General features: G+C 46.5%; 1 protein-coding gene across 5 annotated transcripts; it reads left to right on the forward strand.

Moving 5' to 3' along the window:
* Positions 1–359: 359 nt before the first annotated feature.
* On the forward strand, positions 360–22371 carry PLAT (plasminogen activator, tissue type). Of its 5 annotated transcripts, none has more exons than XM_036011557.1 (15): positions 360–544; positions 11224–11319; positions 12235–12289; positions 13397–13450; positions 13758–13895; positions 14272–14382; positions 14743–14917; positions 15525–15616; positions 16805–16979; positions 17509–17594; positions 18433–18628; positions 18735–18871; positions 19044–19184; positions 20073–20239; positions 21463–22371. In XM_036011557.1, exons 2-15 carry the CDS (start codon positions 11245–11247, stop codon positions 21619–21621), a joined length of 1761 nt encoding a protein of 586 aa, XP_035867450.1. In that variant the 5' UTR covers positions 360–544; positions 11224–11244; the 3' UTR covers positions 21622–22371. The 5 variants fall into 5 exon arrangements, with proteins under 5 accessions (XP_035867450.1, XP_028382655.1, XP_035867451.1 ...); XM_028526854.2 differs by having other exon boundaries at positions 361–544; positions 12247–12289; XM_036011558.1 differs by lacking the exon at positions 13397–13450 and having other exon boundaries at positions 361–544.
* The last annotated feature ends 468 nt before the right edge of the window (positions 22372–22839 follow it).

Genomic DNA, 22839 nt, shown 5'->3' on the forward strand with positions numbered 1-22839 from the left:
CTGGAAGGCAGCTGGTCCATCTGTCCAGTCCTTCCAATCTCTGTCCAGAAGGACGTAGTTACTGCTGGAGATTCCAGAAGAACCCCTCCGCCTCCTCAGTGTGTGTTTGTTTAGGATTGTAAAGACCTCTTTTCCTGGTAGAGGCTTACAGCCATCTGATCCTGAGGGTTCCTTGTACGTCACTGAGATTGGGATTCTAAAGACAGATGACTCTGAATGTCCCGAATTCTTGTGATTCGATGACATCAGGATTGGGAATAATCAGGATGGCCCAAAGCCAAGATGGGCTGTGCAGCTTCCATAGTGAACTTCCTCCCCCTCTTTATAAAAACAGCCCCGCCCCCGGGTTTGGCTCCCTCAGAGCTCCATCCACTGGGCATCCTTTTGCTGCAGAGAAACCCGCCCACTTGGGGCCACCGACCCCACCCCCTGCTTTGAAATATAAAGGAGGCCGGAGCTGTGCAGAGAGATTGGCGCTGAAGTCCAGCAAGAGCTGAGCCAACGGAAAATCCTCTCCAGGAGCGAAGAGAAGCAAGGAGTGGCGGTAGGTTGAATTCTGTGCCTCTCTGTCCAGCTGGCTCCTCTTCTCTGTCTTAAAGGTCTTTCTGGCTAGTAAAGGAGTGGCTAAATGAGGGACAAACTTTGTACTCCAGGCAAAAAGAGGATTAGCTAGAGTTGCACCCAAAGGGAGATTTCTTTTTGAATCTGCATTTAATTGGAATAGGCTGCAGTGTTTTGGACAGGAGAGTTGGGCAAGGGAAGAGAGAGAATAGAGGGGTTATATCTTGGATAAGAAATCTCTGCTTGCAGAGTAAAAGGGAAAGTGAAAAAATATGCATAAATGCTCTAAATAGACAATATGAACACTTCATGACTAACGGGCAAGAAATGTACAATCAGCTGCCAACAGGACACTTGGGAGGGGGTGGTCTGACTAGGCAGCCTTCCTCAGTGAGCCCACGGAGAAACTGAGGCTGAGGATGGGGTAGGGTTTGGGGGGAGAGTCACTTATTTCCAGAGCATGATTAGGTAGGAAGCGCTGGGAAAGAGAAGGAGGAGACTTTCAGAGAAAAGCCTCTGAACTCCCCCTTCCTCCCACCATCTCCACTGGACGGCTTTGTCTTCTGGCTTTTTGCCCAGTGTGCAAATGTGAGGTCCTCTTGAAGGAGTTTTCAGTTACAGAGAAAAAAATAACATCAATGCCTTTTATTCTTAAAGCACTCTGCAGGAAGCATGTCAAGTCTCTCTAGATTTTCAGTTATTTATTATCTTTATTTTCTTAAGCTCACAGGGAGGGAGGGAAGGAGAGAAGAAAACGTGCTGAGCTCCCAGGTAACTAGTGACAATCTCAAGTGCAATAAAGTGTGGTAAGGATGATTTATTTGGTGACCAAGTTAGAATAACAACGGTGGTCTCCTACAGCTGCTCGATGACAGAAAAAAATTACGTGTGTGTGTACATTTGCAATCCCATGAAGAAATTCTACAAATATAGCTGTTGAGTGGAGTTCCCTCAAGAGGACTTCCTAGCAGTTTTTGCCTGTAAGCAGGAAGACCGATGCTGGGATCTGGACACTGGCTTGTCCAGAATCAATATATGACGATCGGGGTGAGCTGCTGGGTGCGAGCTTCCTGTTAGAGCAGGGTCAGACTTGGGGCACCAGCAGGGATGCAGTGAATGCTGAAATAGAAAGAGCTCTGTCCTATCCATCAATTTCTTCTACCTAAAATGTTCTGAGACACCAGCCTCAAATCTCTAGATCTTATCAAGGGTAAATGATAGCTACCCTCTGTCCAAATGCCTCCGTCTCTGTCCAGACTCTCTCAGAGCATTTCATTGATTCTGAAAAGCCTTGCTTGTACCAGATTCTCCCAGTGTCTTGTAGTCTCAATTGCTTCATCTCAGGCTAGGACAGTCCACGCAGCCAGGGAGTAGCTGAAGAATAGCCATGCTGCGGTTATTTGTTTGTGCTCATCGAGGCAGACCTCTAGGACATTTGTTTCCTCAGGGCCTGACACACCGATGAGCAGAGCCGACGTTCAGTGCATTTCAAACCATTGTAAGTGGTTGGTGGCAGCTCTGCCACCAATGGCAGCTTTGGTGGTGTGACTCGAAACATGACTGTAACCATAAGGCTTTTGTAAATGAGTGGTGGGGACCACAGAACAATTGGAGGAACTTGCTGTCCAGGTGAGGCCTGTTACTAATCTGCAACAGGAGTTTTTCTGGTCATGGGGTTTTATAGCAGTTTAAGGGGCCCTTTGGCTAGGAACATCATTTGGGAAAAGCAGTGCTAGCTTCGGGACTTCCAAAGCTTCCAGGGTGTGTACAGATTACTTTCAACCAGACGGCTGCGGTGGCAATGATGGTGAACTTAGCTTCGGTCAGAATTCTAAATCTATATAGTGCTCTGAGATACCGAGTTGGTGGTTGCGAGGAAAAATTTGGGTATTGAGCTGAAATGTTTCACTTGATTATTTGGCATCGTGCATCTGCAATCTCAGAATAAAGTTTCTATTTTCTGTGATTTTCGGGTCCGTCTGATAAGATGGCTAGTACAAATAATGAGTGAGCAAAGAATACTCTGTTTATTCCTTCTTTGGACCATTTGCTATGCATGGAGAAAAATTCTGTTTGTAGTTTCAGGTTGTAAGTCTCAGCCTAGTCAACCAGCTCATGAAACCATGTTAAACCAAATCAGAGTGAAAAAAAAAACAACAAAAAAGTGAGGATAATTCAGACTCAGAGAAAGTTAGAGCTTGACAGAATCTTAGAGATCATCCACTCTGGTCCACCACCGCCCCCAAGTCCTGCCACACGGTCTCCTGACTTTGGCTTAGTCATCTTCTTACACATACGAACAGTATATTTTCTTAGTGATGTTTTATACATTTTATGTTCTATTCTCCTTCCTGAGAAATAGACTTCTGTAGGAGAGGGTAGCCAAAGAGATAAATCTCTTGATCACCTACCTGAAAATTAAGACCTATGACAGGAGGCAAAAATGAACCAGGTGCTGGGCACACAGCCGGCATTTCATAAATATTTTTTGAAGGCAAGTTCTGGTGCTGATCATGATTCCCCAGGAAATGCTAACCAGCTGCCTTCCTATAGAACGAATACAACTGGGTCTCCTAGCAGGTGACCAGCACCATCCATGCCAATGGCCTTGATACAGAAAGTAACTCTTGGCTAACAGGCCCCACACAGGTGCACAGGATGGCTATGTGATGCTGCTGACCTATACACCAGTGGCTCAGAGAGGTCTATTTGGGATCACTCAAGGTCAGGTTGAACTCAGGTACTGGGAGACCTTTGCATTAAGAGCCTTTTCTGTTTATTATATAGTCACAAATATTCTATCAACTTATGACTAGGCATTAGGGAATATGAATTGTGCTTTTTCCCCAAAAGCTCCAACATCCTTAGATCTCTTGGGCTTTCCAAACCACCCTTCTTTCTAGGGACACCCTGGAAGGGAGGCCCTGGGTTGTGTGACTTATACTCCTTTGCCCAAAGAAAAGTATTTGTACTGAAGAGTAAGACGCTCTGGGTGCTAGTACCCTAGGCCCCGAGCTATGGGCCCATCTTGGGGATATGCTCTGTCAGGAACACCTTACGCTATTGCCTGGCTCACTCCCACTTCTGTTCAATAAACAGCTCATATAGCATCCCTTCCAGAAAATCTACCTTGACCAGCCCTGCCCTCTGCATCAACAAAAGTGAGATAGATCCCCCTCCTCCACACTCCAGTAGGATCTCTTCTTCTTTATTCCCACCTTCTAGCCTTACCTCTGCCCTAGATATCACAGCACCAACCTCAGTCTACTATGACTGCCTAGTTACTTGTCTGTCCCTTTCTAAACTATGAGTTTCTGAGAACAGGGCATGTATGTCTTTATATCAAAGGCTGTGCCTAGTGCCTGGTTGATGCTCAATCAATATTTGATAGTGAATACAAAGAGTAAGTCATCACCTATGAATTCAAAAAAGGAGGAAATTAGACTCAGTGTGGTCAAGGTGGATGGGATAGGGACCTGACAGACACTGGGAGGATGGCCCCCAAAATGTTTGCAAGCCCCCTTGTTAGAGATCTTTGCCTGTCAGCTGGGTTCCTTGAAGGTAGTGGACAGGGTGCTGGTTAGGGAAGCTAACCAGTAGCCCACTATGAATAATCCAAAAGAGAAAAGCCTACCAGTCAACTTCTTGCTGGCTATTCACATTCTGTCATGTTCACAAGAAAAGAGAAACTTGTTTTATTTTGCCCCCTGGTAGCAAGAGCCAGTGCCTGCTACCTGGACTACAGAGAGAAAGGGAAGGCTTTTCTGTATAGTTTTGTTTTTCTGGGAAGCTCCGGTTTCCTTATTTTCTTCACATATTGTCTCCGGTTGTCAAACATCCGTGTGTTCTGTATGAGATGGGTCTTATCAGTAGCTTGAGCCTAATTTCGCAGCTGTCTTAGCCACTGACTGATTCCGGCTCACCTGAGTCCCTGGCAGCCCAGACAAGTGTGGAGTAAATAGGCCTGGGAAAGACAAATAAAAACATAGATTAAAGACAGGATAAAAGACTCCACCCCATATGCAGGAAGTAATGGCTCATGCTAATTCTGATACAGATCACAGAGATGAAAGGCATGAGCCTCTCAATTGTGAAGAATCTGGTTACAGGTCATCACCCGATGTCCAAATGATCTAGGAAAAAGTATTCAGTATTAGCACTTGACAGGATGAGGACCCCATAGAGCTTGGCATCCCTTCTGCCTTGGCAGCTTCTAGTTTCTGTTGGGGGGGGGGGGGGGCGCTGTAAACTGTGATGCTCCCATTTCTGAAGGACGCCCAGGACAGTAAGTATAGTTAACCCTACTGTGCACCAGCCATTGAGTAGGGGCTTTGCCTGCTTCTTCTCTATCGCCATAACAGCTCAGCAAGGTGGAAATGACCAGCCCTTGAGAAAAACCAGGCAACCACGCACAGTCTCTCTAAGTGGTAAGCAGAGTGTGAAGACTCCAGAGGCTGTGCTCCTTGCATTGGGGCATATGGCTCCTCTCAAATATCAACTCTGACCACACTGAAAACGTTATAATCCAGCATCAGGACACAGTAAGGAGCAGAGGAAAGGGTGTCAGGTTTTGGATATTACAACCGGGTATCCAGTCTTTGAGTCTCCACGCCACCTCTAACAAGGCTGGTCACCTTAGGGCCAAGCCTCACATACTGTTTTGAATTTCAATTATCTTCTCCATAGAAACAAGACAATATGGCCTTAAATGACTCAGTGGATGTAAAAGGGTTTTGTAAACTCTTTGTCTCGCCAGTAGCATTTACTCAAAGATATGATGAGCAAGTAGCATTAATTCACTCATTTCTCAAAAATATACTCTAATATCACTTTCATGTGAGTCCAGTAAATTGCTGGCAAATTTCTGTAATGATGCAGTGAAAAAGCTTCTCATCAGTTTGCTTGATTCAGTGTGTTGAAGTGTGGAGGTTACCTGAAGAATTACCAAATTATTTGTATTTAATTACCATGCAGTGATGTTTGCTGTAGGAGATGCAAGAAACCAGCAGAACTCCCCTCATTGCTTAACAAGAGGCTTTTTTAGATTAACATTAGATTGCAGAGTTCATTTAGATTCAGGCTTTGGGGTTAGCATTTTATTGCACTGACTAATTGAGTTAGCTTTTGCCAGCTGAATCTTGTTTTTTCTTTACAAGGACCTAAGTTTGTTAGAAAAGAGTTTCTTTTTCTTTGTATCTGTGAAGAGGCAGAATGGACTTCTGTTTTCCTAGACCCACAAACGACACTCCCTTGGTTCCCCCAGATAACTCGGATTACCTGGCAGAGGGTGAAATGTTGAGGAGGTAACAATGCTCAGTGCTCAGTACAGATTTTTCTGAGTGGCCAGGGAAGTGTCATCTGATCTAGACACGGGTCACGGTCTATATTTTGGAAATGCTTTAGAGGGAATTCTGCCCCGAGGGATGGAGTGGCGATGGGCAGGGAGCGGGAGAGGATGCTATTCTACTCCCCTCATTGGAATTGACCAAAATGAACTAATAGACAGACTCCTCCTCTTCTGTCCCCTAGTTATAAAGAGTTCTGTCCAAGAAGAGAGAAAATAAGCTTTGACACACAGAAAATTACCTGTTTTAAAGGTTAAGAATTGCTTATGGGATGGCCGTTTTTGAAATCGACTTTTATTCTGAGATCATGGCCTCTGTAAAAAGCAGGGTCTGTGTAAACAGGGCCAGAGCTACCAGGCTAGTGGTTCCTGTCCCAGCCTCTGACTCTGGTTCAGACAAAAGTGGGCTTTCGTGCAAGCTCACCGCCTTCTCCAAGGCCTGTATCCTCCTCCCACCTCACCTCGTCTCTTGTCCTTACTCTAGAGGCGTGCCTTTGCTGTTCCAAGGAGTTCTGACCATTTCTTTTCTAATTTCTTGGCATCCATTCTGGGCCACGGTGGTTGGAGGGTGGAGGGAGGCTGTTGTCGGTTTTAAAGGCATGAGTCATTTTAGGGTATTTGGTAAGTCTTATAGACCGACTTTCTCATACTCAGATTTCCAGAGAGAAACACAATAATAACCCAAGAATCTCCTTCACCAAAGATTCAGTTTGCAAACCTTGCACATGATGTTAAATTTGATCACAGTATCAAGTTACTTTTGTCCTTCCCTTGCAATTTCCTTCCTCTACCTTGCCCATGTGTCTGCCTCTTTCTTAAAGGCAAAAATGGAAACTAAAATCCTCCAGTTCTATAACATCTGGAGCAATTGCATTGTTTTTACCTAGAATCATATTACTTGACTGATCGAGTGGCTGCATTTGTACAGTTTCTTTTTTTTTAAATGATCAGTTTTTTTTAAGATTTTATTTATTTATTCTTAGAGAGGGAAGGGAGGGAGGGAGAGAGAGAGAGAGAAACATCAATGTGTGGTTGCTGGGGGTTATGGCCTGCAACCCAGGCATGTACCCTGGCTGGGAATTGAACCTGTGACACTTTGGTTTGCAGCCCGCGCTCAATCCACTGAGCTATGCCAGCCAGGGCTGTACAGTTTCTTTATTGCAAATCACTTCATAGCAGGTGGCTGAGTGTTTCAGTAAAAGTACTTATACCCATTTATGAGTGTTTTACAGTGTACACAGCCTTGTGTACACTCGTTATATCGTTTCTCCTCACAGCGGAAACCACAGAATGTTAGCCCTGGAGGAAAACCTGGGAGTCCAGCCCACATGGTTTTGCATTCCTGGGAATAGATTTTCATGTGTCAGAATACAGATGCTTTTGGAAGGGCAGTGTGTTAACTTTTATTCAGTCCCTTTAACCTTACAGGATGGGGTATATCAGTTCCTTTTCTGAGAGCAGATTTCTCTGGGAGCAAACAGAGAAGGTAGGAGGACAAGGAAGGGAAAAGGTAAAGCAAAGGGAATGTAAAGGCACTGAGGACAACACTTCATCTCATCTGCTGCCCCCCAGCTCCTTTCTCTAGCTGCCTCAGTGACTTCACCCAGCCCGCCAATCAGCATGCCCCCGTTGTTACCCCTGCAGGAGTGAACACTGAGTTTCTGCTTGGTGTGATCATTGTTTTCTCAGCCAGAATGGCACACATCCTGGGCTTGAAGACAGTAACCCCCTTGTTACCAGACCACTGTCCCCATTGTTCCCTAGAGCAGTCACCATTCACACTTGTTTAGAGGGACCAGTGAACAGAGTCGTTCAGTTGCTGCAGCCAGTAGGACCCAATGTGGCTTCCAGGCAGGAAGGTCAGAGATGTTGTGGAAGCAGACAAAGTGAGTTCACTGGGTGGAGCCATGCAGGCTGTGGCCTGCTCAGGGGTGCCTGCCCTTGTGTTGTTGGAATCCAGGCCACGCTTAATTTGCCAATCATGTGCCCTGTTTTTTCTAATTTGTGTGGAGTTTTTGCCAACTTGCCAAGCCCTGTATCTGCTGAACTCCATCCACCAGAGAGGGTGCCTCTTGCAGATCTACAAAAATCAACTTTGTGTGCCAGGGTGGGCCTGCCAGGGCTGCAACCTTGGGACCTTGGGGGTGGCGGGCTTTATGGCCGTCCCATAGCTCGAGTCACATGGCGATTCTTCTCGTGATTCAGAGTCCAGTCTAACAAGAGTGAGACTCCCCAAGAGTTTTCTTTTTCTCTTCTCTTGTCTCTCTTCCTTTCCTTTCTCCTTCCTTCCTTCTCTCCTTCCTTGCCTTTTTAGTTCTTTGTTTCTGGGAAACCATGGAATATAGCAAAAGAAAGAGAACTCGTATATTTTAAATTATAAGTCTTTTTATTTATCAAGTGAGCCTCAGAAGGACTTCTTACACTTCTTCCTCACATCTCACCTCCCACCCTGGCCTCACCGCCAGCTCCTGGCACCTTCCCCTTCGGTGGGAGCCTGTGCACCCTGCATGGGAGTCTGCCCTGAGTCTGAGTCCACGTTCCTGGCATTTACTTTCTTTGTCCCGGGACTGCCCACCCCTCTACACCCACCTCTCTAACAAAGGCAAAACAGGGACACATCCTCCCTTTCCTCTTTCTCCCCTGTCTTTACACTGCGCTGCTTGTCTGCTGGCAGGGTGACTAATTCCTTTGTCATCCTCTTTCCCCTTCAGCCTGTCCAGCTGCTCTCATTGCCTCTGTGCAGTGAGGATGGAGCTATCACATTGTTTTTCTGTATGTGATACATTTGTACTGGATCAGCTCAAAACCCAGCAAGGCCAGACAGGCGGACGAAGATAAGGACTGATGGGAGAGAGACAGTCTCCAACTCTCCCAGGAGCAGAAGACAAAAATGTACTCCCTTCCCGGTTGTGCAGATTCTTTAGCTGCAAAAGGGTTTAACGTGACGCTGCGGTTGGAGTCTGTGCCTGCAGCCCTAAGTCAGGCCCCTGCTTCGCATTCGGCCCCCCTCCCTCCCTTTGTCCAGGGAATGCGAATGTGGAATACTTCACTTTGCAATTTCCAACATCTAGAGCTGTGTTCCACTTAAGAGGACGGTGAGTTCTTGAAATAAAACAGTAACTTGGCAGGCATCCAGAGAAAAGATTATACCAATCCCTTGGACTTGGGTGAATGAGAATATTAAAAAGACAGGTTGCTTTGGCATGCAGGTTAACTTCCTTGATCGGCTGGTGGTTCATTTACTCATTCATTCATTTCTTCATGTGGGATTTCTTCATCAAGTCCTGGAGTTCAGAGATCTCTGTCTCCTCCAGGCTTCGCATCGATAAATATGTGAGAATGATTAAAATCAGGAGTAAAGGGGGGAAAACAGATCAGAAGATCTGTTTTTAAAAGTTGTAAATAATGAGATAAATTTAAGAAAGGGGATTTAAGAGGAATTTTTGGGAAATTCTGAGAAAGGGGAAGTTTAAGGACACCTGAGAAAGAAAATCCAGAGCAACTCCCTGTGTTCAGAAGAGTTTGTCATGGGCTCCTATTTCAGATGGTGTACTTCTTTCTTCTGAAACTGGCTGAAACCAGTGAATAGCAGCTAGCTTCCTCCTCTGAGCAAAGGTCCCCTAAGAGCACACCCCACCCTGCTGAGGGAAGGGGGCCTGGGGCATCCAAACCTGAGCGGAGGCCCAGACCCCAGCTTCTTTCTGTTTCTTTCACAATGGGCAAGGGGAGGTGCGTGGGAAGGGTGAGCCTGTTGGCAAGACTCCCTCTGAGCCTGCAGCCTTGGCTTCCTTGAGTTGGATTTATCATTGACCAGGCCCTGCTGCACTCTCCCTGTTCCCTCAGCTCTGGTTTCCTTCCTCTGCCTGTCACCCGCACCCCAGAAGGAATCACTGGAGCTTAAACAGTCTCCCATCACCCTTCCCACCCTTTATTTTTTTATCTCTGTTCTCAAGGGAGCCTGGGGCCATGTGAAAGGGGGGAATGGTACCTCCTACAGCGCAGGCAGTTTTTTGCAAATAAAGAAGAAACCAGGAGCCAGAGCTGGGCCAGAATGAAAGTCCCAGAAGCCCCTGAAGGGACCAGATGCTTTGGATCCTTGGCATAAGGGGGAGGGATGGGACCAAAAGTTGTTGTGACTACAGGGAAATGAGTCAAGGGAAGACTAAGAATTAAATGCCCTAATTTAATTCTTATGGATGAAGGAATGGGGGTGCTGCCAGACCACAGAATAACAAACACCCCGACCAACTAACCTACTTTAAACTGCTGAACAAGATCTCTGGGGAAAGGCACAGGAAAGCTGGGAATTTGGGGTCCAGGAATATCTGAGTTTAATGACTAATAATACCAGACACCTCTGCTTCTTTCTGCACATCTGCACTTTATCAGGCCTGTTTAGACAGAGACAGACATGCCGACGGAGCCGTGGGGAGAGGGGAGGGCGGCCTGCAGGAGCATTGTCCCTGTTGGCCAAGAGACCTGGAGGTCGTGAGGCAGTCTGGGGTGGGCTGGCTCTGTGATGTGCCAGCAATAAAATCCCTACAGTTTCCTCTAAAAAGTCAGCAAGGGGACATTTCTGTGGCTCCATCTAGTCAACCCCAGGAATTCCCTTCAAGGGAAACCAAGCCAGCTCGCCACGGTCCCTGGGCTGCCAAGAAGTGCCAGAGATGGCCTCACCCTTAAGCCCGTAGGAATCTCTGGACAAAATCATCTTCCAGCAACCTGTGGCTGCCTGTGGGCGAGTGGATACACAGAATGTGCTCCCTCCAGACAAACATCACTCAGCGTAAAAATGAAGGCTTGGCTAACAGGCTGCCACATGGATGAACCCTGAGAATGTTATGCTAAGTGAAATAAGCCAGACCCAAGAGGGCAAATACTGTATGATTCCAGTTATATAAGATGCCTGGAAGTCGTAGAAACAGAACGTGGAATGCTGGCTGCAGGGAGAGCAGGCGTTATTGTTTATTGGGCCCGGAGTTTCAGTGTGGGGAGGTGACAGCTTGGAAGCAGCAGTGATGGCTGCACAACAACGTGAATGTGCGTAATGCCATTGAACTATTCACTTAAACATGGTTGAAGTGCTAAATTTTATGTTATATGTATTTTAGCACAATAAAAAATACATGTACTATTATTTACCACACACACACACACACACACACACACACACTCACATCATCTCTCAGACGCTTGCTGTTGCATTTCCTGCTACAGGAACTGATTCTGCAGGGCTCGGCCATGGTAATGGTGCAGGTTCTTGAACTTTGTTGTACCTTTCATGTCACATGATTAAGCTTTGTTCCCCATTCTTCTAGAATACAAGGGCCACCAAGGAAATGATGAACACAATGCACACGGAGCTGTTGTGTGTACTGCTGCTTTGTGGAGCAGTCTTCACGTTGCCCAGGCAGGTGGGTGTGCAGCTCACGTCTGTGTGCCTTGCCCCTCCAGGTTGCGGTCCTTCCAGGTGCTCGTCAGTGTACCCAGGAGCCCCAAGGCAGGGATGGTGTCAGAGTGGAGAGACAAAGGGACAGAGGGTCGCAGAGCTGCCAAACACACGTACACAGTCCCCTCTGTATGGATGCTTGGGATTCAGGCTTCCGGGGGCAGACATAGGTCCATATTGTGACTTGAGGGGACAGTTCTTAATTCCACTCTACTGCCCCTGAACACCTTCTCTGGAGCTATTTTTTTAAAGAACACATTAGAATTAATCCATAAAGTATTTATAAAAGACTGTAAGCACTGAGAGCCATCAAAGCAGTCAAGTTATCCTCGTGCTGCTTACTGTCTAATTAGGACCGAAGCTATACAGTACACATGCTCTCTGAAAATGCCCAGCAGCAGAGGGCATCATGGGAGGCCAAATGAGCTATACCGGAGCAGGGGGACTGTAGAGGGGAGGTGGAGATGGCTACGTGGAGGAGATGGGGACCACAGCTCCACTGCTCAATATAGTAGCCACTAATCACTTATGGCTATTTAAATTTAAAATGAATTAAAATCAAATAAAATATAAGATTCAGTTCACTCACACGAGCCATATCGTAAGTACTCAGTTGCCACGTGGACTAGTAGCTGTGTATTAGACAGCACATCTATTAAATGTGTCCATTGTTCAGAAAGTTCTTTTGGAGAGCGCCAATCTGAAAGTGGAGGAAGAATTAGACAAGAGGGCAGGAAATGGACATTCCACATGGGGCCCGTTAACATGAGGGGACTCTCTGGCAGGTGGCATCTGATTGGCAGCTTGATGGGTGGTCTTCTGGATTGGCTACCTTTCTCCTTAAGACGCCCAGCATGTGCTGATCCTTTCTCCACCCCTGGTTTCTTTGCAGGAAACCTACAAGCGATGGGCAAGGGGAGCCAGACCATACAGAGGTAAGATGAAGCTGAGGTGTGGAAGGGCTGATGGAGGTAGGAGGCAGGTTAGGGCCTAGGGGCTCAGGGTGCTTTAGGCTCTGTTAGGGGATTTATCTTCCGCCCACCACCTGAAAACTTAAGCTATGTGAATGTGAAATTATACAGGGCAATTCTGCAAAGATGCCTGTGTTCCCCAGTCACTCACTCACCATGCACCCAGGTAGCCAAAGCGAGTGAGCCAGGATCTGAGAGGACAGGGACAGGTGTGCCCTCAAGGAGTCAGACTGTCAGGGAGTCACAAAGCTGGTGGGAACCTGCAAGGTCAGTGGCTCTAAGTCCTGTTACACAGCTGAGAAAATGCTCCGGAGATTCAGTGACTGGCCGGAGCCCACACTGCCGCCAGGTGGTGCTGTCCTGATCCTCCAGGATCTTATCTCGGCTGAGATCCCCATCCCTCTGGAGTCCACTCTGCACCTTTGTTAACTAACATCTCTGTGCCTCCAGTGCCTCCAGTTCTTTCAGTAGTAAAATTGGGATAACTAGCCCGGGTCGCCTCACAGAGCAGTGTGAAAAGACTTCTGTCCTTAAGACCAAGTCTAGATCCAATTCTAGACACCTGAGGAACGTTCCGGTTAGGATTCTAAGCATAAAAAATGATAACAGCCAGATTGATTGTCTTGCCTCTGATTTGAAGAACTCTAGGCCCAGGTTCAAGTCCAAAACTGCCAACCTGGGGCCCTCATCTCTTATCCTTCATGAGCTAGTTCCTTTGACTCTGGAAGACTTTGCAACACCCCTTTTAAAGTGGAAGATTCCCCAGAGTGAGTCACTCTGTACCTCCCAGTGCCATCACTGTTGGAGAGCACAGCATTTCTGATGAGGGTATCCTGGCCCCGATGGATGCTCAGAAAGACCCAACAGCATAGCACTATTTACCACAAGCATATGTTACTTCCTAATTAATTAAAAGTTAAAGATTTTTTAAGTTGGCATTCTGGTTTGCAAACAGAAAGAGGGAAAGAACATTAGTGGGAGTACTTCAACTATTTTCATTATATTTTCAACAATACTAGCGGAAGCAGCACATTTTCTGCACAGACCAAAATGCCAATTTTCTTTGTTTAGGGCCAGAAATGCGTCATGTCAGTGTGGTATTACACATGTGGCTCAAAAACTCTGGTAGGTAATCACTTATGTGTGTATAGTTTTGATGAATTAAAATGAAAAAAAATGGAGTGCTACTTAATAAACGTACTTTGATAGATAAATTCTTTTGAAATGAGGGCCCATCACCAAAACAACAACCAAGGGGGTCTTTGGAGGCAACATATTAGGTATTTTTTCAACTTCCAGTAAACAGCAAGAAAGCGATAAAGGAGGGAGTATATAGAAAGTGAGACAGGCATTTTCTCAGCAAGACTGGAGGTGGGACATCAGTTTTTGGTGAGTTGTGCCCCAAGAGACCAGCCTGTTTTTTTTGCCGTAGTGACCTGCAGAGATGAAAAAACCCAGATGATATACCAGCAACACGAGTCGTGGCTGCGCCCCATGCTCAGGAGCAACCGGGTAGAACACTGCTGGTGCGACAGCGGCCGGGCCCAGTGCCACTCCGTGCCCATCAGAAGTACGTATGGACTTCAGACGGAGGCTTCGAGCTTCAGGGTCCAGTCTCTTGGTGCCCATCGTGTTCAGATCCTCAAACAGTGATTCCGGGCATGACCTGCCTTAGGCAAATGTGAAGGTGCTGAGCAAAAAAGGAGCAAAGTTGTGTAACCTTCGGCAAATGCCTTCACTTGCCAAGCCTCAGTTTCCTTTTCTGTAAAATGGGGAGAACAATAGTACATACTTCATGGTTTGCTGTGAGAATGAAATGAATTAATTTTGTAAACGACTTAGAATAGTGCCTGACATGTAGAGAGAGTGCTGTTAATATTTTAACTCATATTATTCTTGGAGCTACTTTGAAAGTAATGAATGGTTTCCTTATTTCTATTTCACAGGTTGCAGTGAACCGAGGTGCTTCAATGGGGGCACATGCTGGCAGGCTCTATATTTCTCAGATTTTGTCTGTCAGTGCCCTGAAGGATACACGGGGAAACTCTGTGAAGTAGGTGAGTGGTAGGATGTGGATGTGAGAGAGGAACTGAAACCCCAATTTCCAAATCTACTCAGAAAGGAAATCTACTCTGGTGACAGGGGCATGGGTGGAGATTGGGGACAGGAAGGGTCATCTAAGGGTTGGTTAGAATACCAGAGTGCTGGGCCCAGTGGGTGCAAATCTGGAGTCGCTCTGCCACCAGTCAGCTGGGTGACCCTGGCCACCCACTCACTTCCTGTGTGCCAGTAGCGTCAGCAGCCAGCCTGCCTCGTTGGTTTGGGGTGATGGCAGCAGCAGATGGGAGACCCCTCTGAGAAACGAAATGGAAGAGGGGATTCACATGTTAGATGTTGCGTTTCCTGCTTTCAATCAGATGCCAGTGCCACCTGCTACAAGGACCAGGGTGTCACCTACAGGGGCACGTGGAGCACAGCGGAAAGTGGGGCTGAGTGTGTCAACTGGAACAGCAGCATTCTGGTCCGGAAGCCCTACAATGGGCAGAGGCCAGATGCCATCAAGCTGGGCCTTGGGAACCACAATTACTGCAGGTGAGAGGGCTGCCTTCCCTGTTGAGTAGTTTTTCCTCTGGTGAGAATCTTTATGTATATACAAAGTGACTTATTTTAAGGAATGGGCTCATGCAATTGTGGGGCTGGCAAGTCTGAAATCTGCAGGCTGGCCAGCGAGCTGCAAACTCAGACCTGAGTTGATAACGTAGACAGAATTTTTCAGCTTTTGCTCTTAAGGCCTACAGTTGATTGGAAGAGGCCCATGCACATTATCAAAGATAATCTTCTTTACTTAAAGTCAACTGATTGTAGGTGTTAACCACATCTACAAGCTCCCTTCACAACAACACCTAGATTGGTATTTGATTAAAGAACTATGCATAATAGCCTAGCCAAGTAAACAAACAAAACTAATCATCACAGTCCACCCTTTGTCAACTTGGCACACATACACATCTCCTTAAGCCACACTTAATCTCCAGTGAAAACAACATCCAAGTCATGATACAACCTAACATGATACAACTATCCCGTGCACAACCAGAAGCACACTAACCCTTTCCCCAGAAGCGCGTGCAAAGTCCTTGGGCCAGAGACAGAAGTTCCACTTTTAATGACCCCTGGCTTTCCCTGGCTGCTTTTTCAGAAACCCAGATGGAGACTCAAAACCTTGGTGCTATGTCTTCAAGGCAGGGAAGTACAGCTCGGAGTTCTGTAGCACGCCTGTCTGCTCCCAGGGTAAGTGCGGCCTCCCCACCTTCCACTGTGGTGTCACAGGGAGAAAAGTTAGAAGGACAAGCTGACGATCCTTCTACAACTGGGGGGACAAAAGATTGGGATGAGAGTTAATCATTTGGGCTGTGGAAGGAAGAAAGTCATGAGACTTAGTTCCTCACCCAGGCTTGGCCTCTAGCTGTTTGTTTGACCTTGAGCTGATCTCTTCATGCCTCTGACCCTCAGTTTCCTCAACTGCGGAGGGGAAGGTGGGGCTGCGTCTGTGGTTTCCATCCCTTTTGAGAATGCATGGGGAATCTCCCTTTTTTGATTGTTGGGCCTATTTCTTTCTCTCCCTCTCTCTCTCTCTCTCTGAACTTACAATGTGAGAAAATTTCTCTGATTGAAAAATACTATCTTATGAAAGGTACTCTGAATTCAGCAGTACTTTCACAAATAATTACGTTACTACGGTAGTATGAAAAACATACTTTAAATTCTAAATATACATATATAAAATAACATGCATTCAGTCTACAAGTAATGCTGATATGCCTGTGAATTTGAGGACTCTCTACTGAAATGCTAAAGCATCCTCCCCATCTCCCAGGATCTGATCTAAATTAGGACGCACTGGTCTACATGATCTTAAAGATCCCTTCTAATATACTATTTACTGCACTGGTATATTTTTGTCAGTTTCAGATGGGGAGAAAAGAGGGACAAATATGAGAAAAGAGGCAGCACTCTCTCTTCCAAGCCCAACGAGTCCTTCAGAGCAGGCAAAATCTAGGAAGTAAGGATCTGCACATATGTCCCTGCATTGAAGTACCTTGGTTCGTTGTCCACTATAAGCAAGGAAACCCGTAACTACTTTCAGAGCTCCAGAAATAATCATCACTAACTGAATACAGCAACGTGCTAAACCTGAATATACCCTCAGAATCTCTTTCAACACAGTAACCTAGGAAGTTGTAGCTAGTCGATGGGAATTGACATGCCAAAAGAGAACCATTTGCTGTCCCCAGGTGAAAGGGCTTGAAGAAGAAGAAAAAGGGGAGATGGGATGGTGTCACACTCTTCTCGCTGGGGGGCTGCCGGCCTTCAGCTCCCCAGGCCAGGAGCTCCATTGCACGTCCTGTCACATACTCCAGCCCGCCTGCTTTGGCATTTTATTGGTTTTGTTTCAGTGTGAGATTTCTTCTGTTCCAGAAAAAAATGGGGACTGCTACTTTGGAAAAGGGTTAACGTACCGTGGTACCCGCAGCCTCACCACGTCTGGTGCCTCCTGCCTCCCGTGGAATTCCAAGGCCTTGATAGGCAAGATTTACACGGCATGGAAGACCAACGCCCAGACACTGGGCCTGGGCAAACACAACTACTGCCGGTATGCAGTGCAGGGTTCGGGGGGCTCAGGTCTGCGTAAAGGGCAAGATTGGGGCATGGGATGGGAGAAGAGTTAATGCCCAAAGTTATACAGAAGACCCAGAAAGTGGAAAGAAACCATGGCGATTACATAGCCCAACCTGCTCATTTGCTATAATAACACCTATTATGAAAAGCAAAGTCCACAGTTTTCCAACCCAAATCCCAAGTTAGAGGTCCTGTCCCATAGCCATTTTTCCTCATCTGTTCCGCTCTCACATGGAACTGTTATTCCAACAAATTGCAAGAGTTCCCTCACAGCACAGCTCACAGCTCCTCCCAACCACCCTGTGAGATGAGAAGGCTATATTGCTAAAGTTAAAGCTGTTTTCCTATGGTGGGGTCTGCGACAGAGCCAAGCCAGAACTGGGGATGCTCACTCCCAGCTCAGTATTTTTGCCCTTGGTTCTCTGAGCCCGCTTCCTCTTTTCCATGGCTTGAGATGTGATTGAAAATGTGATTGAAAGCCTTAAACTCTCTTTGTCATCTAGGAATCCAGATGGGGATGCCAAGCCTTGGTGCCACGTGCAGAAGGACGGCGAGTTGAAGTGGGAATACTGTGACATTCCCCAGTGCTGTAAGGACCGGCCCTTGGCCCCCTCCCTTTGCCCAGCCTCACTGCCCTATTTCTCTTGACCATTCCCTCTGCCATGCCATTTCCTGAGTCTTCACAGCTGTCTGGTTCCGACTGTGTAGCTGTCGGATTTTCAGGAAGGTCAGGCCTTGTTGGGGAGGCGCTTCCAGGACTGAAGCAAGGGTCGGGTGGCAACGCTCTTGGGCAGATATTCTCTTACCATGCCCGGGAAATGACCTGAGAAGAGATCATTATTACGCACTTCCTGTGAACACACAGATTAGCCAGAATGTTCCTTAAGAAACGTAGAGGTTAACTGGGCAGGTAAGACACAAACTATCAGTGAACCCACCACCAAGGTCTGTGTAGTGAGCAGATGGAAAAGAAATAGGGTAGACATTCCCCAGGAGAAAATTGGAATGCTTCATTATTTCTTAAACCGGGAAGCAGAGGCAGAGAAAAACTAGGGGCCATGAAGTGTAGCAGAAAGATGCCTAGTTTTGGATTTTGACAGATCTGGGTTCTAATGCTGATTCCATTGTGACCTTGATCAAAAATGTCTCAGCCTTTCTGAAGTTCAGGGTTGCGAGGGTTAAAGATAGTGTGTGTGTGTGTGTGTGTGTGTGTGTGTGTGTAGTGATTGGCCTGTACTATGTACGCAACAAATGAAAGTTGTGTTTTTTGTCGCTATGGAGACTTACACCACTCTGTGCCAACCTGTAGAGATGCAGTAAACCTGTAGACACTTGGGGTTCCAAGAGAAGAAATCAACATGGGTGCCCAAGGACTTCACCTCAAGGCCACAGATCTGATCTCCCTTCTCTGCCCTCTCCTCACCCAGCCACCTGTGGCCTGAGACAGTACAAGCGGCCGCAGTTTCGCATTAAAGGAGGACTCTACGCAGACATCACCTCTCATCCGTGGCAGGCTGCCCTCTTTGTCCAGAACAGGAGGTCGCCAGGAGAAAGGTTCTTTTGTGGGGGAATATTGATCGGTTCCTGCTGGGTCCTGTCTGCTGCCCACTGCTTCCAGGAAAGGTAGGGACTTGGAAAACCCAGTAGGTCCTCCTACTCTGTAAGGCCTTGAAAGCAGGCTGCTTAGAGGACACCTCCCCGCAAAAATGTCCTACTCTTTCTCCATTAGGTATCCTCCCCACCAGCTTAGGGTGGTTTTGGGCAGAACATACCGTGTGGAACCTGGAAGGGAAGAACAGAAATTTGAAGTAGAAAAATACATCGTCCATAAGGAATTTGATGACGACACTTACGACAATGACATTGGTGAGATGTCATTCTCCCTACTCCAGTTCAACCTCTGGATTGTTCAACACATACCCACACGTGCACTCGCACCCCACTTTCCAAACCCTCGCCCTCTCCTTCATCTTCCTCCCCTAAAGTCAGAAGCAGCTTTTCACACAGGGCTTTTTCTCCGTCTCGCTCTCCCTCCCAGCACTGCTGCAGCTGAAATCGGACTCGCTACAGTGTGCCCAAGAGAGTGACAGCGTCCGCGCCGTCTGTCTCCCGGAAGCCGACCTGCAGCTGCCCGACTGGACAGAGTGTGAGCTGTCTGGCTACGGCAAGCATGATGCGTGTAAGTGGAAGGAAGCCACGGCCCATCCTGTCTGTCTGCAGGACGGCAGGGTGTGTAGGTGTTGACCAGACAGAGGAAAAGTGGCCATGAGAGTGGTTCCAGCCCCGGGTCATGCAGTGACCCTGTGTCATTGTGGGCAAGTTCCCTGCTTAGAGAGAACCCACCGTCCCCTTCCCTACCTCGTGGGCTCACTGTGCAGGTGCTGAAAGGTCTGAATAGCACCAGTGCTTTGAAAAGTTTAGGATTTCAAGAATGTTCTGATCAGAGTGAAGCTTGTAATGAAGGGTGGGATACTTGGGCTACAATCCTGTGGACCTGAGTTCAAGTCTTTGCTCTGCTCCTCGCTAGCAGTGTGACCTTGGCTTGGATTTCTATTTGACACTGCTCCAAGCCTCAGTTTCCCCATTGGTGAGATGGGGACAGAACTAGCTACCTCCTTAGGTGATGAAGATTAAATAAGATACTAGGTTAAACCAGTGGTTCTCACCTGAGGGTGATTTTGTGCCACAGGAGACATCGGGCAAAGTCTGGTGGCATTTTGGATTGTTACAACTCAGGATGGAGGTTTCTCCTGGCATTTAGTGAGGAAAGCCAGGGATGCTGCCTCATACCTAGCAGGCACAGGGCAGCCCCTTACAAAAATTATCTGGTAAAAAAAAACTGGTCTAAAATGTCACCAATGCTGCTATGGAGAAACCCTGATTCAGGTCTATAAAACTGTTGTCTTTATAGGGCAAAGTAATAAAATATTGGCAATTTCATAGGATTCAACCAATATGTGTAAAAGCTTGACACTTATTAGCTATTATTAGAAAATTTGGCCTTCTCCCTCCAAAAGGTTGACAACTTTCCCTAAAACCGCAAGACACTTTCTCTCCTCTCTTTCAGTTTCTCCTTTCTATTCTGAGCGGCTGAAGGAAGCGCATGTCAGGCTGTACCCCTCCAGCCGCTGTGCACCCCAGTACGTGTCCAACAAAACCATCACCCACAACATGCTGTGTGCTGGAGACACACGCAGCGGAGGGAACCAAGCGAACCTGCACGATGCCTGCCAGGTAAATATGAGGTCTCTCCAAGGGTAAAAATGTCCCGTGGCCAACAGGTCCTTAACCAAGGGAAAAACCTCCAGCCAGAATGGAGTGATTTCATCTTGCTGAGGCACTGGGGATTTTACTGAGGCGCTGGCCTCAGAGAGTGAAGCAATTGGAGAATGATCAAAGGTACCCAAACTTAAGAAATCTGTACTGCAGGAAATTTCCCCAGTGTCTGCACAGGAAACCCCACCTGGTACAGGATTTCCTGTAAGCCCAAGCAATTAACTGACTACTGAAGTGGTGGATAAGGCAACACAAATTTAAGAAACTCTTGACTTCTGTAGGTGCTGGGGGATTGCAGTCTGCTTTGGAGCAGGGGAAAGAGGGATGGAAACTTGCTGGGAAGTAGGATAGAGATGATTTGTGAGAAGTGAGGTTTAAAAACGTATACTCAGCCCTAATAACCTGGGAAAGCGAATCATCTCAGGTTCTCTGTATTAGCATCCTTACTGGAGTCAGTATTGCACTTCTGTTTCATGGTAACAAGACACTGGTTTGTGAGACACAGAATAACCATGAGGTAGGGCCTGAACGTAACCCAGGATGCCTTACTGACGAGAATGTTCATGCCCGCAATGTTCGTGCCCTCAAAAAGAAGGAGGTCAGCCAGGCTCCTGCACTGAAGACTTTGTGGACTTTGCTCTTATAAAGTGATCGTAGCAACCCCCAGCCCTTGGTTCCCTGACAGCCTGTGGTCTCTTTTTGAAGAATTTCTTCAGACACTTCCATTGTCGACAGTCATATAAAGGCTGAATGCAAAGTAAAACCATGATTATTTGCAAGCTTCAGGTTAAAAACAAAAATCAGTTTGATTCAGCAAGACAGTAACAGCTAACAAGTACAAAGAGTTTACTAAATGTCCTGCATACATTAATCTCAGAGTTTTTAAAGCTTTTTCGTGATTCCCATAAGAACCTCATCCAATAGGCAGTATCTCTCTTTTACAGATAAGCACAGTTAGCCCCTGTCACCCAGCCTGAAACGCCTGAGCAATTACCTCAGTTCTACTTTACAATGTAGAGACAGCCTAAATCTCTTAGAGGACCAAGATCATTGAGATAAAATTTCCCTCTGCAAACCAAGTACTACGAACAGTACAATAGTAACACACAAACCTTAACCCTAATTTCTACCCACAGAGTCTGCAATTTTTACAAACAACTAACCGATTCCCTCCTTTGCAGGGAGACTCCGGAGGCCCCTTGGTGTGTATGAAGGACAACCACATGACTCTGGTTGGCATCATCAGTTGGGGTGTTGGCTGTGGGGAGAAAGACGTTCCAGGTGTATACACCAAGGTCACTAATTACCTAGACTGGATTCATGACAATATGCGCCCGTGACCAAGAACACGTAGCTCCCTGAAATCATGGCAGATTTTGCCTCCCTCCACGTCAGAAGACACACCAAGGCAGAAAGCTTCTTGACAGATTTCTCCAAGAGCCTGCACACAGTACTAGTGAGGGAGAACCGATAGGAGGGGGGAAAGGGTGTGTTTTCACAGGTACTTCCCACTTCGGAAGTTTTCAGGAGTTAAGGTCTGATTTAGAATGTATTTCTGTCAGACAAAACAACAGAAAAATGCCAACCCCTCCCAGAACACCACCATCGAGGGCAGACAACAGGTTGAACAAAAGCCTAACCTCCTAATCTGTCAACATGAGCAGCTTTAGAAATGGGACTGCAAAGATGAACATTTGTTTCTAGTAAAAACTAGCTAGATCCTTCGGGAAAGAAGTATTGCATTAGAAATAGAATGTCCACGTATAATCACGAGGAAGCCCACCGGGACCAGGGCCTCCTAACATGGAATGGGCTGGCTGGCCAGACCATGTTCCTCAGACCACCCTTTAAGTTAACTATTAGACTGTCCCCTTTCTCTGGGCTACAGCTCTTGGAAGGAATTCCTTTTGTGTACAGTGTAAATCTTTTTTTCTTTATAAACTATAATAGAAGAGTTGTATCATGTTGATAACTGATGAACTAGGCTTTAGCATTTGGATATCAATCCATTGTAGTGTCTACTCTGTGTTGCCACTATTCTGTGTTTTACGATACTAGAAAAATAAATTCAGGTATATTTTTCACATGTTTTCTCGGAGTGGAGTAGTTGTTTCATACACAGTATCCCACAGCTGATTTATTCATGTTCACATTTTAACATCATTTACAATATTTCCTTTCAACAAATACTGAACACGTGCTACATACAAGGCAACGTGCTAGGTGCTTTGGGCAGTAAAAAGGGAACAATAAGGTATTGAGAGAAATACCGAGGTAGAACAGAGATGGACCACAAAATGACAGAGAGAAACTTTTACTGAAGTTCAGTTGCAGGAGGGATTAGGGACTCAGAAAAAATAGAATTCGGTAGGGCTTTCAAAAATTGGGCAGGATTTGCACTGGTGGAGAGGTGTAGGCAAGGTATTCCCAAGGCAAGGAATACCACTGCATGAAACCATAAAGATCTAGCAAAAATGGCAGTGGGGGATGGGGAGGAATTGAGTAATACAGTTTGAAGTGAAGTTCATGAAGAATGTAGGTGGGAATTGATTTCTTTA

The sequence above is a fragment of the Phyllostomus discolor genome, chromosome 11 (assembly GCF_004126475.2).
Source record: "Phyllostomus discolor isolate MPI-MPIP mPhyDis1 chromosome 11, mPhyDis1.pri.v3, whole genome shotgun sequence".
Classification (NCBI taxonomy): domain Eukaryota; kingdom Metazoa; phylum Chordata; class Mammalia; order Chiroptera; family Phyllostomidae; genus Phyllostomus; species Phyllostomus discolor.